The following is a 17,231-nucleotide window of genomic DNA, read 5'->3' as shown; positions in this document are numbered from 1 at the left end:
GTCTGTCCCCTGACCCAGGAATTGAATTAAACATAAGCCTTTTAATTAGTGACATGAATAAATAGGCCTATCCGTACAAAAAATTAGAAGAAGGAGAGAGTTGCTCATCTGTTGACCTCCTTCACTCACTTTCTGAGGTTCGATGTGTTCATTTCTCAACAATTAGGGCCTGTCCTCTACCTCTGGGATGAACTAAATTTGTCTTTTTCCCTGAATAATAAACCTTCTAAAGACTTAGGAATCACTATTCTACCATTGCAAGAAACTTTCAAGGGTAGAAGAGGATGGCTGTAGAATCACCCATTACAAAGTCAGTGGATACATCTCTACCCACCCAAGCGGTCAGTAGTGGCATCAGCAGGTGGTTATAATGAACAAACCCAACCATCATCATGCTGGTGCATTTTTTCCAGAGCCAGAGAAACAATTGTCAGCATAGTCAAAGAAGTGTCTTGGGCTTCAATGGCCCAAGGAAGAGTCATCTCCAGGGGAACTGCTCGTTCCATTCTTCCATATTAATGACTACTGGGGTTTCTCTGCTACTTCCCCTCTTATTACATTCCAGAAAATCTCTTTAGTCCATTCTGGGTTTTTGTATCTGCCCATTAGTTATATTTAGTTGCTTATTTTGAGCCTCGTGTTTTATACAGTCAATGTTAATGTAAACAGATAACATAGTATAATAATAGGGTTCTAATGGACATACTGGCTGAGTCTGGAGAGGCTTTAGAGAGACTTTAGGGAGAAGGGAGCATTTAAGGTCAGGCTTGAAAGGCAGAGAAGCAGAGAAAAATTTTTGTCTGTAGTGTCATGAAAGAATAAAAGGGTGTGATATGTTTAGGCAATTGTGAGAAATTTTGTGTAGCTAGAAATGTAATATGAATAGTAAGAGATAGTTTGGGGGAGCAGTATTGGGTGCTTCAATCATATATAAGGCATTTCTTGATCTATTTTCTAGGAGGAGGAACAGAGGTCATCGGTGGTCTACTCATGTTCATAATTTAAAAATCTCTTGTAACTCCTATTCAATTATATATTTAATGACAGTAATAATATTTATATCTTTCATTTTCATATCTTCACATCTTTCTCCATTACCTAATTTCAAATCTCAGATATGAATGAAACAGATCTGAAATATTATAGTATTCTAATATTTAAAGATGAGGAAACTGAGGAATTGAGAGATTATACAGTTGAATGGCCTTATTTAGACAATACCAGATCTTCTGTTTTTAATTCTATATATTTATTGGATTTCGTGTGTGGGTGTACATCTGTAGTTTTTGGTTATTATTACCTTCAAATTATTGTGTTTTTTTTTTTTTCTCCATAGGATTTGGCTTTTACCCTGGAAGAGAGACAACAGTTGAATATTCATGGGTTGTTGCCACCTTGCTTCATCAGTCAGGATATCCAAGTTCTTAGAGTAATTAAAAATTTTGAGCGTCTGGCCTCTGACTTTGACAGGTAACATATCCTTGAAGATGATTTTTATATTTCTCTTAGGAGTTGTCTACTTTATTTTTTATTGGATGAGGAAGTTAAAATATTTAGTGATTTGGATGGAGTAGTCAAGTTTGAGAAGAATTTGCCTAGAAATACAATGATGTTTTAAAAAAATGTACCCTCAGTAGCAACATTTGAGTAATATAAAATTTTCTTTTCTAAACTGTGTCCTCAGAGAGACTACTTTTCTCTTGTGATCAAATGGTTGCTATTAAGGTGAATTATCAGGAAATGCTATTCTGAAATATATTTTTTATTTTGAGATAGAGATAGCGTATGAGCAGGGGAGGGGCAGAGAGAGGGGACAGATCTGAAGCAGGCTCTGAGCTGTCAGCACAGATCCCGATGGGGGGCTAGAACTCATGAACCATGAGATCATGACCTGAGCCGAAATCGGATGCTTGACTGAGCCACTCAGGCACCCCAGGAAATGCCATTCTAGACAGAGCAAAACAGGTCATAGTGGCTTTTAGTCAGACTCTAAGTTCATTGTAGATAAAAGCATACTTTTTCAACTTCCAAGCTTGGTTGTAACACTACTGCATATTTGGGTCACTTATTTTTAGAATTCAGTTTCTGTGTCTGCACAAAGGTGAAGATAATATTTTCCCTACTTTTGAAATTAGATAGCCCTTGATTGGAATTTTGGCTGTATTTCACTAGCAATGGGGCCTTAAGCAAATTGCTTTAGCCACTTCCATGACCACTATACATGCCTGGCCCTGTGCTTTTGACCCGGTCCTTTCTTATTAAGGTACTGAAATCCTCCAAACCTTAGGGTTTTCATTTGTGGGTTAAAAGAAGTAATAGTTATTTGAAAATATTGTTGCAAAGGTTAGAAGAGGTCGCAAACCAATACCTAGCAAGTATTTGTATTAGTCAGGGTTCTCCAGAGAGGAAGACCTAACATATACACACACATATACAACCTGCTGGTTCATTCGTTCGTTCTTTCTTTCTTTCTAATTAATTAATTAATTAATTAATTAATTTTAAGGAATTGGCTCACGTGATTATGGAGCCTAGGCAAGTCCTAAATCCTTAGGCTGACTGGTATGGCGGAAACCAGGGGGAGAGTTGCAGTTTGAATCCAAAGGCAGTCTGTTGGCAGGATTCCTTTCTGGTGGAGGGTTGAAGAGATTAATAATAATAATAATCATAATGAAGTAGCAGTCCAATTTCCCTTTGGTAGTTAGGATCAATCACCCCACCCCTATCCACCCCAAAAGAAAAGTAATTCTTTTCTTTGCTTGTTGATTCAGAGGCGTATGCCCAGAGTGGCTAGCATTGGTGTTAACTTCCAGTTCAATGGAATCACTGTCTCCTGGTAGAAACATTCCTCCCTTCGGAATTAAGACTTCTAGGCCGGTAGAGCATAAGTTCACAGGGATGGGAAGCAGAAATTTTGCTAGTGGGTCACTGGAATGGGGGGGCGGGGGTTAGTGAGTGGTGCCACTTTTATTTCCATCCTTTGGTTCCTTGAGCTGTGAATACTGGCTATAGGAGAAATAGCACCATATATTGGACACTGATTCAGAGCATAGCTAGCATTCTGGAGAACCTTGCCCCAGCTTTGCAAGGTGTTGCCACCTGCCTTGTACTATAACTGAGTCTTCAGAAGGCCATTCGACCATTCTGTCAAGCCAGCTGCTTCAGGATAGTGGGAAACATGGTAAGACTAGTGAATTCCTAGAACATGAGCCCGTTGCCACTCTTCATTAGCTCTCATTTGAAGGAAGTTCCTTGATTAAAAGAAATATTGTGTGGAATACCGTAATGGTGTTTAAAGCATTTGATAAATCCATGGATTGTAGTTTTGGCAGAGGTATTGTGTGCAGGGAAGGCAAATCTGTATCCATACTAAGTGCCTATTCCAGTAAAAAAAAAAAAAAAAAAAAAAAATACCACCACCCCTTCTGTGATGGAAACAGTCCAGTGCAATCAACTTGCTACCATGTAGCTTGCTAGTCATTCCTTGGAATGGTGCCATATCAGTTGTGCAGCATTGGTCTCTTCTGCTGGCAGATGTGGTACTCAGCAATGTCTGTAGCTAGGTTGGTCTTGGTGAGTGAAAGTCCATGTTGCTGAGCCCATGGATAACCTCCATCACTGCTGTGGCTACTTTTCATGAGCCCATGGGTGATGACAGGGACAGCTGAGGAAGGAAGCTGACCTGTTTGCCTGATGTGTATATTTGCTGTTTCTTGAACTCCTTTACAATCTCTTTCACTTGTTCTGCTAGCCTATCCTTCAAACTAGTCTTTCCTTCAGATGTTTTTACTTTATATTCTTTTCCTGGGCCATTTACCTCTGTAAGAGCTAGTCACATTCATGTTTTTACCACAGACTGTTTCTCAAGTATTTATTGAGCATCAGCTCACTGTCTGGTGCTGTTTTAGAGATTAGGATTATAGACCATGATCTCTGTCCTCATGGAACTTAGGTAAATTATTTTTAAAAATTATTAAATACTAAATAGTAAAATAATATGCTAAAAATTGACAGGTGCTAGTGGAAAAAATAGTAGGATAAGAAGTGCTGAGGATATTGGGGATAGTATGATTAGTTTGCTTTATTATATTGTTATATTGATCAGGATAGACTTCATTGAGAAGATGACTTATGAGCAAATAATCAAAGGCAGTGAGGCCATTAGCCCTGAGGAAATCTGGGAAACAGTGTTCTTCAGCTGGTAGGTTCCAGGATCAACAGGGAGACCTGTTTCTGGATCAGATTGAGCTTGTGGAAAATGGCAGGTTGGGAGAGGAACTTAGCAAGGTAATGGAGGACAATTTATGAATGGCTTTAAAGGCACTAAAGGACTTTGGTGTTATTCTGAGTGAGATGGGGAGCCATTCAAAGTTTTGAACAGAAGATCAACATGACCCAGTCTATCTTTCAGAAAGATTGTCTGCAACATTAAGAATACAATGTAGGCTGGAAGAATTTAGGAGACTATTACAATAATAATAATTACTAATACAAGAGATTAGACCCAGGAGGGTAGCAATGAAGTTGTTTAGATTTTGGGAATATATTAAGGATAAAGCCAACTTAATTTCCTAATATATTAGAGATTAGTGTTAGCTTTCAGAGAAGAGGAGGAAGCAGCAACAAAACAGGAAAGGAATAACCAATAAGACAGGAGGAAAACCAAGAAAAATATGATGGCCCAGAAGTCAAGTAAAACGAGTGTATTGAGCTCTAAGGAAAGGCTCCTGGTGTCAAATATTTTGAGAGGTAAAATAAAATGAGGTCTGAGAATTGATCATTGATTTAGCAGTGATGATTTCCACATTACTAAATCAGTTTTAAAAGCATGCCTTAAAGTCATCATCTTCCTAAATGTTATAGGGGTTGGTGTAACCCATCTATTTGCCAAACATTAGAATCCTTGTATCTCTGGCTTCAAATTCTGTGCATTTTCAACTCTTCCAGGGAATGAAAATCAACCTAAAAAGGCTGGTAAGATTATTAAGCACAATTTTGCAAGACTATTTTAAGTTGTTACTGATCAGTTTGGGTGTTATTCTATGAATTATTGAGGGTTACAGGTAACATGATAAGATTGATGGTTAGAAAGATAACTCTAGGTTAGAAATGGCTCTAGAAAGAAAAAGGCCATTTGATAAAATGATAAGAAAAGGCTCTGGAACTTGCCTGCCTTAGTAATTTTTAGATTCAGTGCTACATTCCATATTGTCTACCTGTTATTTCCCTTGGCTATTCAGTACTACAAGTTAAATGATGAAGTCTATTTACTTAGTTAATATTTAAATTTTATCTGTAGTGGCATTTTCATATTAAAGTAGAGATAAAATCTCTCCAGGTATTAAGTAAAACTGCTGTTGGAGCAGTGCTTTTAATGTTTGAATGACACGTGCTCAGGTTTATGGTTATTCATTCTTAAAGGTGTTTCAGAATATTTCTAAAGTCCTTTTTGATCAGATGTTTTCTTTGCAACGTAAAAAATACTTAATACTTTGTTGAAAAATGGTTAAAAATCTAAGCAGCTATTTCATGACTTGTTGGAATATAGATCTCATTGTGTCCAATTTCCACAGGTACCTTCTCTTAATGGATCTTCAAGATAGAAATGAAAAGCTCTTTTACAGAGTGCTAATGTCTGATATTGAGAAATTCATGCCTATTGTCTATACCCCCACTGTGGGTCTGGCTTGCCAACAATATAGTTTAGCATTTCGGAAGCCAAGGTATGTAAACTTTCATTTTAAATACACTTGTGTCTTTATTATTTTGTAAAGTTTTTATAATAATTAAGAAAAATTATTAAATGGAATTTAATTTTGGAAAAATTGAAATCAAATTTCATTTAAAAGAACTTCAGGTATAAGTTTATATAAACATTAAAAAATATAGTATTTTCTTTCTAGATTTAAGATCATGGGAAAGTATTGTAAGCCATTTTAGGTTTTCTTTTATAGACAATAAATGAACTTGTTTGTTTGCAAAGAAATTGATCATAATTAAGCTTGACTTTGAAATGTTAATTAACACTATTTTGTATACATTTTAGAAGTTAAAACAAAGATTTAAAATTTTTCTGAAAATGAATACAGTTTCTAAATTAAGAATTGGCATTAAAGTAGCTCTTTTAAAAATAATGAATAAAAAAATAAAGGAGCTCTTTTGTTGATTTTCCCTACGTGAAATAGTAGTCACCTTAAAGATGTGTAAAATATAGAATATAATTTTTCTAAATCCATAACTTTATTTTATTATATTACTTTAAATACTTTTGACAGGACACAGTTGAAATAAATATTAATACTTTTAACAGTAGCAAAATCAAAAGTTCGAGTTGAATGTATTTATGCTTATAGTAATTCTGAATTTAAAGATTAAAAAATGTTTGTAAGTTTATACCACAAGTAAAAAGGCTTATTAAGAGTACTGCCTTTGAAAGCAATGTTTCAAAAGTAATATCTGAAAGTTAGATTGAATATGTGGATTTCCCATAGATATATTGGTAATATTTAGCACACTTGTGCCATGTTATTCTTTGTATGAAGAAAAGAATTGACAAAATCATTCCTTGTATGAAGAAAATAATTAGATAAATATCTGTAGATGGTCTGTTAAATTACATTAATGGCACATATCTGTATTGCATTTATAAAACAGCTGTATTAACAGTAGATACATATTTTATTAATAGAGCAAGAGTTAGATTTTAGCTGGTAATTGTATTGTAAAGAATAATTTTAGGGGGATATAGAAGTATATTTATTTTTTAATCATACAAATAATACATATTCATTATGGAAAAAATGAGAAAATACAGATATGCAGAAGGGAGAAATGCTTAGGAAATCCCTAATGTCATCACACCAGAAAAATCTTAATTCACACAAATATATACTGTTTTCCTTATACAAAGGATCACACTATATAAGCTCTTCCTTACCTGTCTTCTCTGAGTGACATGAACATCTCTCCATGTCTATTAAGTGTATTTCTAAAAATAATCTTAGTAAAAGCATAAGCGTATAGCATTTGACTGTTTTAAAATATAACTTAAGCATATATTTGAAATTCTAACTTTTTGGGATATACTGAGAAATGCTAACTATAAAAGATGTAGAGGAGCGTAGCTCAGAGTATTTGGGTTGAAGTTGACATATGAAGTCTCAATAGCAACAATTACTTTTTGAGCATTTAGTATGCATTAGATGATTTTCTAAGGGCTGAGCATACATTGGTATACCTGTAAATCTAAGAGCAGAAAAGAAAGGGAAATAAAAAATAAGTGAATTGTCTAGGATGTTGGAAGGTAATAAATGTTGGAAAGAAAAACTAGAGCAGGAAAATGGCATTTGGAGAGTACATAGCTTAGTGGAGGGGCAATTGCAATTTTAAAGAAAGTGGACAGTGTAGGGCCTCATTGGAAAATGATCCATAGTATTCAAGGGGGCAGTCATGTACATATAAAAGGAAGCATGTGCCAGGCCCTAAGTGGGAACTTGCCCGGGAACTAGGAGCAGCATCGAGGCCAGTGTGCTGGTGGTGTGAGAGAGGGGAGAGCGGTAAGTGAAGTCATTTATGAAGATAAACGAGAGGACATAGAACCTGTATTTCTTGGAGGCTAAAGAACATTAGCTTTTACTATTAGTCAGATGGGTAGAAGAATCAGATGGCCTGGGTAGCAGGCTATTGTCATAAACCCAGTGAGAGAGGATGGTGTCCAGATTAGGCCAGCATTATAATTAGGGGTAATGGAATTATTCTGGATAAAGAAAGTCATAAGGATTTCCTTATCTTGGATTGGAGACTTCCTAGAACAATAATTAGAATTATGGGCCCTGGAGTAGATTGCCTATTTTTATGTACTTGGTTTTGCTACTTATTTTAGTCTTGAATACATTATTTATCCGTTGTATGCCTTAGTTTCCTCCTTTGTAACTTGGGGATTAAACTGCTACCCCACCATCCTTTATCTACATTTTAAAAATTTAAATTTGGGATAAAACCTGATCTGTCTGAACCCACTCAGTGACAAGTGGAATTAATTTATATAAAGATATTTATAGTATTTATCTGACTTAGTGTTTTCTGTTTTTCTTTAGAAGTATTAATATATTTGATTATAGGATGCTTTGCCAGAAATAAATAAATTGACAGATTTTGAGAAGGGGAAGAGGCAGAGATGGGGCAGTAGGCAGCTGAGCATTTGTAGTAAAATGCTCATAAATGTTGAATCTAGGTGGAGATATTCATTTTATTTTTCTTCCAACTTATCTATAGTATTTGAAATTTAAGTAAAGGAATGCTTTACTAACAGAGAAAGTTAAGTTCCTAAAACCATTTCTGTATGATCGCTTTATGGCAGTTTTCTTTTATGTTGATTTTTAATGTGTATATCTTCCTAAACTTTTGATAATTTTGAAGTTCTTTAATGGAATCATTCTCCTGGCTTCTAGGACTATAAAAAAAGGAGCCTGTTTGAAAATGTGTTATGAGGCATATATTTAGACACTGTATTTAATTGGACAGAAAACTGTGATTGTGTTTGAATAATAATGAATCTTTCGGGCCTCATTTAACATATAGATTATTTTTTAAAGCCAAAATTGACAAATGCCTATTTAATCTTTCTTACTGCAACAGCAAGTATTGTAGGACATTGAGAAAATGAACAAGAGGATTATACCTCTTGTTATATATACTTTGTATAATTGGGGGTAGCTATTAGAAACAATGAGTCAAAGTTAAGAGATAATAGTGTAAGTACTGAGCTTAATACAATTGCAAACAGGTATATCTTTTGATCTCATATTTTCTAATATATCTTAATGATATTGATGCAAGCTGGCTGAGTCTGAGGACCCAGAGGGAGGTCCCACAGGACCAGTCAAGAGGGCTTCCTGCAGGATAGAAATCAAACTATCCAAGAGGAAGTAAGAGCAGAGTTTATTAAAGGTATAGAGAGAGTGTAGATACAGATGGAGTGTCTGGGAAACAGACTTCCTTACCTGAGAAAGGAAGGAAGAGTGAACCTGATCTTTGCTTGGGGCCTGGGGTTTTTATTGAGGATGGTGGTCTGGTGCCCAGATCATCTCAGTAATCCTGAAATGAACAGTATGTAGGTGTTCTCCGTAAGTCACTTGCCCTGCAACCAGCGGTCTTGAGTCTTTCATGATGACCCTGCTCAGTCATTCCTTCAGTGTTACATATTGTGCTCAAAGACTCCAAAGAAATCATTAAATCCTTGACCTTTACAAGGAAGACATACATTGTGTGTTCTATAAGTGTGTAGGGGTTATGCTGTAGGTTCTAGCGAGAGTAGAAGAAGAAAAAAAGAGAAAAAAGAGTGAATAAAGCAGTTTTTCACGGGGCCCTTTTAGTTTCCCTGTCTCAATATGATACTTCTCTGTGACTAGATATTTATTTTTCATTTTGATTATGGCATTAAAATCTGGCTAGGTATCCAAAAATAAATTCTAATGTGAATAACTCTGCCAACATATTTTTTCCTAAGGTATGATGCTGGAGTATCCATTTATTGGTCTTGTGTGGAATTTCTTTTTTCTTTGGCATAGATACTTTGTGTGGGTTTTTCAAGATGTTATGGATAATGAGTTTTTAAAATGTCAAGTTTGGATTATCTTGTTCCCATGTATCCATAACATTTGAATTCTTGCAGAACTTTCAGTATTTGGTATTGCAATATGCTTATGTCAGCACATCCAGTTGTGGCTAATTTGTAGATAGAGGTGTGATTTTTGGAGCTAGAGATGATTCTTTTTGTATTTTTGCAGAATGCTGAGCCTCCCATGTTACTTGAATTACTTGTATTCTGTAAAACTTTTTTTTAAGAAAAATTTCGTGCAAATTGATAATGCAGGTATACGTAAAGAATAGCTAAAGCAGATTTCTTTGGAAATATTTTTACCTGTTATATTTTATACTGCATTTTCCAAGAATCCTCTCTCTTTCTTATGAGCTCTTATTAGCTACATATCATTTTACCATGCCTTTGGCAATTAATCATGTTCCTTCTTTTGATATTTCTACTGTTCTATCAGAGTATTCTTGGTCTGTTTTTATTTTACTTTTTATTTTTTATTGACATAACATTAGTTTCAGGTGTACAACATAATGATTTGATATTTGTGTATTGTGAAATGATTACCACAATAGGTCGAGTTAACATCCATCACTATACATGGCTATAAAACTGTTTTTCTTGTGATGAGAATTTTTAAGATCTACTCTCAGCAACTTTCAAATGTGCATTTTTGTTATATACAGTATTATTAACTGTAGTCACCATGCTGTACATTACATCTCCATGACTTCTTTATTTTATAACTGGAGATTTGTACCTTTTGAACCTTTTCACCCACTTCAACTACTTCCCGCCCTCCATGTTTGGCAATCACAGTCTGCTCTATCTATGAGCTCAATTTTTTCCCCCTCTTCTTGGTCTTCCTTGTTGGTATTTTATTATTTATTTATTCCCAACTAGATTGTAAGCATCTAGAGAGAAGGGGTCATATTCTGTAAATTATTCCCTCTGTTTCCCATGCTTTTAAGCTTAGTTCCTGGTTAGTGCTGAATATGTTCTTTGGTACCTCCTAGAAATAGCAACTTAGTATCACTTGATTCATTCATTCTGATAAAAAAGCATAAAATACTGGTATGTTCTGTATTTCTCCTACTATTTAAACATATTATTCTAACAGGTAAATTTTCATAAATAATTGATCTGAAAGAAGTTGGACTTAGTGCAAGCAATCAGGCTATGAGGAAGTAAAATTTTGATTAGATAGAGGCAATACAACTATAAACTCCTATAATCTTCCTTTCAACTACTCATCTTTATCCAGTAGATCACTGATATGATTTTGGTAGAAAGGATGAGCTAATGAAACAGTTTGATGGGGTTAAAAATATAAGTATTTCCAAAGTTTGATCTAAAACCATTGATTGGTTTGCCAGAAATTATGGTGGAAAAAAGCATTCAGTGTTCACATTAATTGAAGAAAACCTGAATTAACTTAAATTAAACAGGATTCTTTACCGTAAGATTTTTAAGAGTGATACCTATTTTGCAAGTTTTTGGAGGGTGGTGTTAAATTTAATATAGTTAGTGTACCTTGCATAATTCTTGGCAGAGTAGTGTCCCCAAGTAGTGGTTGTTACAACTGATATTATTATAACTCCCAGGATTTTTTTTAACATTTTTTTATTTCTGAGAAACAGTGTGAACAGGATAGGGGCAGAGAGAGAGAGGAGACACAGAATCCAGCGCAGGCTCCAAGCTATGAGCTGTCAGCACAGAACTCGATGCCAGGCTCAAACTCATGAACAGTGAGATCACGACTTGAGCCAAAGTCAGATACTTAATCAACTGAGCCACCCAGGTATCCCACAACTCCCAAGTTTCTTGATGACTCAGTGGATGATGGTATCATTCACCAAGTTTCAGAATAATGGAATATGTTTGTAAGGGAGATAGAAAGTTCTTTTTAGGAGATGTTTAGTTTTAAATGTCTGTGGGACTTCCAAGTAGGGAAGACTAGTTGGCAATTAAATATATGGACCTGGAGCTTAGTAGATAATATAGTTAAAGCTCCTTGTATTTTAACTCACACATAATGTATGCTGCATAAATGGTACCTGTTTGGATTTTAACAATGACAAAGATTATCAACAAGACTAATTGTCAGATAGTCAGTTAATAAGATGTTCTATTTCTTTATTTTTTCCCCAGAAAATTCTTAGAGAAATGCATAAAAGGAAATATTAAGAGGAACCAAAACAGAATACTAAAATAGTTTTTGTGTATTTATAGTTTTTTTTTATACATATTTCCTTTAGAATTCCAAAAAGGACCTGGAGTGTTTGTTATATAAATTATGAGGACTAAACTTTTATTACCCCAAGCGCCATTTTATATGAGGACCAATGCCTAGTAATATAGAAACAATTACAACTATGTCCATAATTAGACCATGATTAGAAATGGAGATTGTTTACTCATATGGAAACATAGTTACTGCAGATGTGCCAAAAGTTCAGCAAGTGTTGTAGTTTTACAGGGTGAGAGTGTTGGTTTTGATAAGAACCAGTGTAAAAACAAACCTTCCCAGAGCAAATACTGCTTTAACCCAATAATGTTCTCATTCTGTAGTGGAGATTGTAACTATTATAACTATCATTGAACAGTTTAGAATGGACACTTTCATATTCTTTTTAAATTTTCTCATGTTAGATCTACCTGGTTTTCTTTTTTTAAATCTTTACGAATGTTTATTTATTCTTTGGGGAGGGGAGAGAGAGAGAGAGAGCTCAAGTGAGACAGAGTGTGAGTGGGGGAGAGGCAGAAGGAGAGGGAGACACAGAATCCGAAGAAGGCTCTAGGCTTCAAGCTGTCAGTGTAGAGCCTGACACGGGGCTTGAACTCATGAACCTCAAGATCATGACCTGAGCTGAAGGCAGATGCTTAACCAACTGAGGCATCCAGGCACCCATACCTGGTTTTCTTAAATGTAGTCTATTTTTATGATGTCCTATACAGGTATATGATGGGAATTGTACTTTATTAAGCTAAAAATACTTTAGTACTTCAGTAGTTAATTGTAAATAAAGAGTTTATTTTGCTTATGGAAAAGAAACATGGTTTCACAGACAGTAGCTATAAATGGAAAGTTGAACCCGTGAAGTAGACTTGGCAGTTTTCAGTAGTTTAATGCTATCTAGTTGTTACTGAACCCATGTAATGGAAACGGCTGGTGCTCTCGGGCCCAGAGGTTGGTATATAGCTCTTGCCTTTCTGGATCCCCTCCCTCTCAGCGCTGTAGGGTTTCTGGGAAGTTTCTGGGAAGGGGTGAGAGCAGGTCCTACCCCTCTAAGAGTTCCTGGATACAAGAGGTACCTGGGCAGATCAAAGCTATTCTTGATTGGATTTGGCTTTCTTCAATTAAGCCACTTCGGAACTTTTACAAATATGTAGGAGACTTTTGAGAACCAAAGAATATTTTTGGCTTTAAGCTCTGGTTTAGTTGGTAATTTTTATCCTTTACTGTCTTAGAATTTTCTGTATCTCTAAAAACTCAAATAGTTGATGTTTAAGAATAACTAATTTTGTAATGTTTCTAGGAATATTATTAATGTTAGATATTAATAATAATGAATACATTATTTTTATAATAACATGTTATTTTTATAATAACATTAATAATAAGCTTTTCCACCATTTACCTACAATAATAAACTTTTGATTTTGATTTATACTTATTTCAGAATATTCTTTGGTTAATTGATCTCCTTTCCCTTGAAAAAGGCCTAATATTTGCATCTATTCCACTTTAAATATGAGGAAAAGCACTATATATATTGGAATTTTTTTCTTCAAATATTTGAAACAAGTTAGATGGAACGTCTGGACTAGTTCAGATCTCTTACCTGTTACTTCAACTGATTTTTTAGAGATAATTATTTGCAAAAAATTGATTTTCATTTATTAGGAGGTTGTAGATGATGATTTCTTGAACTAGTAATTCTAATTAACTTTTGTTTCTGAGCAGACTAACTGCGATATTTATGAAAATGTTTATGTGACTTGTGCTAAATAGGAGTTGAGGTAGAGTATCCTATACCTTAAGTACTGGAAATTCAGTGTGTGCCCAGAGGTGGTTTAAAATTCCAAACTTTCTTCTTTCCTAAGTACTGCCATAATTAGGAAAAATTTAGAGAATGGAAAAAATGTAGGCATGATTCAACATTAATTCTTCATATCAAGATCTAAGGATTGTCTAAGTGTATGCATAGACATATAAATCTCTTCAGCAAGGCAGTGAAACTTATCTTTTACTGTAAAAGACCCTTAAAAGTGTAAAGTAACAGTTCATCAAGTCTCCATATTCCTGTAGAGATTTTAAATGTGGAAAACTTGAGTGGAAATGTGAGTTTAGGATCCAAAAATAACTCTGCTACAATCTGTGTGGTATACCCAGGTGTTTTTATTTAAATTTATACACAGCATACAGAGAATTAAGAAAAATGGCTGAGTTTTATCTCCAGCAGTATTTGTGAAAATATATTAACTAGGGCGTCATCATGTATTTTTAAGAAGGGCTATATATCCGTGTCTTTATTACTAAGAATAAAGATTTTTTTTCCCTCAATTGGAGGCAATAGTTCTTTACATAACATACCCAGATCGCATCAAGAATATTGCATTTAGTTTTGTATGCCATCCTTTTAAGGGTTGTTGCCAAACAGACAAGAGTGACCAAAGCAATAACAGTTATTGAAAACTCGTTATATTGTAAAGGGTTGGGGTAATATAGAAATATTTAACCTAAAATAAAAAACTTGAAAGGCATATAGCTAAGTCTTCAATTATTTGAAAGATTGTCATGTGGAAAAAAAAGTATAAACTTGCATGGTCTAGCCTCCCAGTGTAGAGCTAAAATCAGAGGATGGACATTATATTACAGAGATACAGATTTAATTTCAATGTAAAGGAAGATTTTTCTGATAATTGAACTGTCATTGGAATAGACTTCCTTACCCTCCCTCATTGGAAAGATTTGCATGGTTTCGATAATCTGTTGGTGATATATTATAAATGAGATTCTTGCATTGAGTGGATTGTAAAGTAGTTGAATCCTAAGGTCACGTTAGCAGCCTACTCGATAATCTGTTGGTGATATATTATAAATGAGATTCTTGCATTGAGTGGATTGTAAAGTAGTTGAATCCTAAGGTCACGTTAGCAGCCTACAGATGAATAATTCCAGGTATTTGGAACACTTCAAAACTAACTCACACCTCATTTCAGAAAATCCTGCTTTCTAATTCAGAAAGTTTTTTAGTGACCACTTTAGTCATAATTTTAGGAATTATTAAAAATAATATATTTTCAAGTAAGGATTTTAAACAGATTTAAACTGATTTGATGACACATCTCATCAAAATTCCTACTTCTTTCCCCAAACACACAAACACATGTCAGTTTCCACAGCTGTCTCCTGGCTACAATGTTTTGATTTCAACATTTCTTCAGTTTTAATGGATAAAAAGTTTAATGTTGACATTTTCTTACTTGAAGTAATTACATCCCTCTGATCTAATCTTTTCTGTATTTTTTTCAGACTATTTTTCTGTATATGCTTTCAGAGTCTTGGATTTCTATATATATTTAAACTTAGTTATAGTTTGGCTAATAGAGACATTATTAGGAAAAATTTCCTTTAAGGCGATGTTTCTGCCTCCCCTACTAGCCCCCTCTGCCCAAGTCAGAAATCGCCAGGTTAGTTTGCTTGTATTACCTTTTCCGAAATTTCCTACATGCTTCTCAGGTATGCTTTCTGAAATTTGGAGATTTGTTTTCATCAGTTTTCTTTTTTTCTTTTTAAGTTTTTATTTCTATTTTTGAGGGGGGTGGGGACAGAGGATCAAAGTAGGCTCAGTGTGGCCAGCGGAGAGCCTGATGCAGGGATGGAACTCATGAACCATGAGATCATGACCTGAGCTGAAAGTAGATGGCTGTGCCATCCAGAGGCCCCTGTTTTCATCAGTTTTCTTGACAAAATAATCTATAATTATCATCTAAGGATGCTTTTTAAGCCTTTAAAAATGTTGGCTATTTTATACATAAGTAATTTTATAGTATAAAATGTAACTATTTTAAAGGCATAATTGAAATGGTCAGTTTTAGCTTCATATGTATATATATTATATTCGCAGTAGTAAAATTTATAAAATATCTGATAGAGTTCCAAATTATGTAATTATCTATGGAAGTTACTGAATTTCACTTCTTTCTAAGCAGATAAATTTCTCATTTCACAATATATGTCCTAGTTTTAATATGATTGGTGTCTGAATGAATGCATTCATAATAATTTGGAGGCTATCAAATTTTACATATTTTACAAAAATAGTGTTGCCTTGTGAAATAAAACATTTTTATTATGAAATGAGGTAATTTATTTTAAAAGCTGAAAATGTTCTAAGAATATTATTTCCTTACTGGAAGAAGTTAATTTTTATTGACAATGTGCCAAATAAATGCCATCTGTCTGTTGAATTCAGTGTAACCTTAGGATTCTTTCCAGTATTTTCTACCATGGAAGTTCCTTTGGATTTTAACAGAACAACATTGGTTACTTTGTAGTAAATTGGTATGCTCATACTAATTAAAAATTTTTTTAATGTTTATTTTTGAGAGAGAGAGAGAACACAAGCGAGGGAGGGGCAGAGAGAGAGGGAGACACAGAATCTGAAGCAGCTTCCAGGCTCTGAGCTGTCAGCACAGAGCCCAACATGGGACTCAAACCCAGGAACCACAAGATCATGACCTGAGCCGAAGCCATACATTTAACTGACTGAGCCATGCAGGCGCCCCTGCTCATACTAATTTTAGAAAGAGTAAATGAGTAAGAGCTTACCTAAAATTATTTTTATGTACATTTTCATTTTACATTTATTAAACAGTAGTTGAGTTGTGGTATACTGGAGACAGAATCATTAATGTTTGGTAGTTGTTGATTTTTTTCAGCCCACTCATTTTATAATTGAAAATAATCATTCTGAGGAAACTCAGTGATCACCCAGGTTGTAAGCACCAGAGCTAGGACTTGAGTTTGTGTTTTCTACCCTTTAGATCTCTTCATTAGAGCTCTCCAGAAAAACTAAATCAGGTGTGTGTGTGTGTGTGTGTGTGTGTGTGTGTGTGTGCGCGTGTGTGTGTAGAGAGATTTATTTTAAGGAACTGACTTACACAGTTTTAGGTGCTAGCAAGTCTAAAATTTTCAGAGTAGGTTGACAGCCTGGAGACCCAGGGAAGAGTTGATGCTGCAGTCAAATCCAAATACAGACAAATGCTGTAGTCTGCTAGACGAATTCCCTCTTCCTTGGGAGGGATCGTTCTTTTCTAGTAAGGCCTTCAACTGATTAGATGAGGCCTATCTACTTTATGGAGGGCAATTTGCTTTACTCAAAGTCTATAGACCTAAATGTTAATCTCACTTAAAAATTACCTTCACACACACACACACACACACACACACACACACACACACACAATTGCCTTCACAGAAACATCTAGAGTAGTGTATGACCAAATGTCTAGATACCATGCTGTCCAAATTGAGACAGAAAATTAACCATCACATCTTTGCATACCAGTGTTGAGTCTTTTTTATCTTAGATTGATTATATTTTCTACCTTGGGTCTGAGGTGTTCA

At 34.8% G+C, this 17,231-nt stretch overlaps 1 protein-coding gene across 1 annotated transcript in view; it reads left to right on the top strand.

Moving 5' to 3' along the window:
- The window catches only part of ME1 (malic enzyme 1), a 178,007-nt gene that overhangs the window by 23,506 nt on the left and 137,270 nt on the right, over window positions 1–17,231 (top strand). The window contains exons 2-3 of the mRNA XM_039249761.1: window positions 1,337–1,470; window positions 5,574–5,723. Of these exons, the coding sequence (XP_039105692.1) occupies window positions 1,337–1,470; window positions 5,574–5,723 (284 nt within the window). The remainder of the gene's footprint in view (window positions 1–1,336; window positions 1,471–5,573; window positions 5,724–17,231) is intronic.

Source organism: Hyaena hyaena, unplaced genomic scaffold, assembly GCF_003009895.1.
Source record: "Hyaena hyaena isolate Hyena2069 unplaced genomic scaffold, ASM300989v1 scaffold_344, whole genome shotgun sequence".
In the NCBI taxonomy this organism is placed as follows: domain Eukaryota; kingdom Metazoa; phylum Chordata; class Mammalia; order Carnivora; family Hyaenidae; genus Hyaena; species Hyaena hyaena.
Note: the sequence above shows the minus strand (reverse complement) of the source record. Positions and strands in the feature narration are given on the sequence as shown.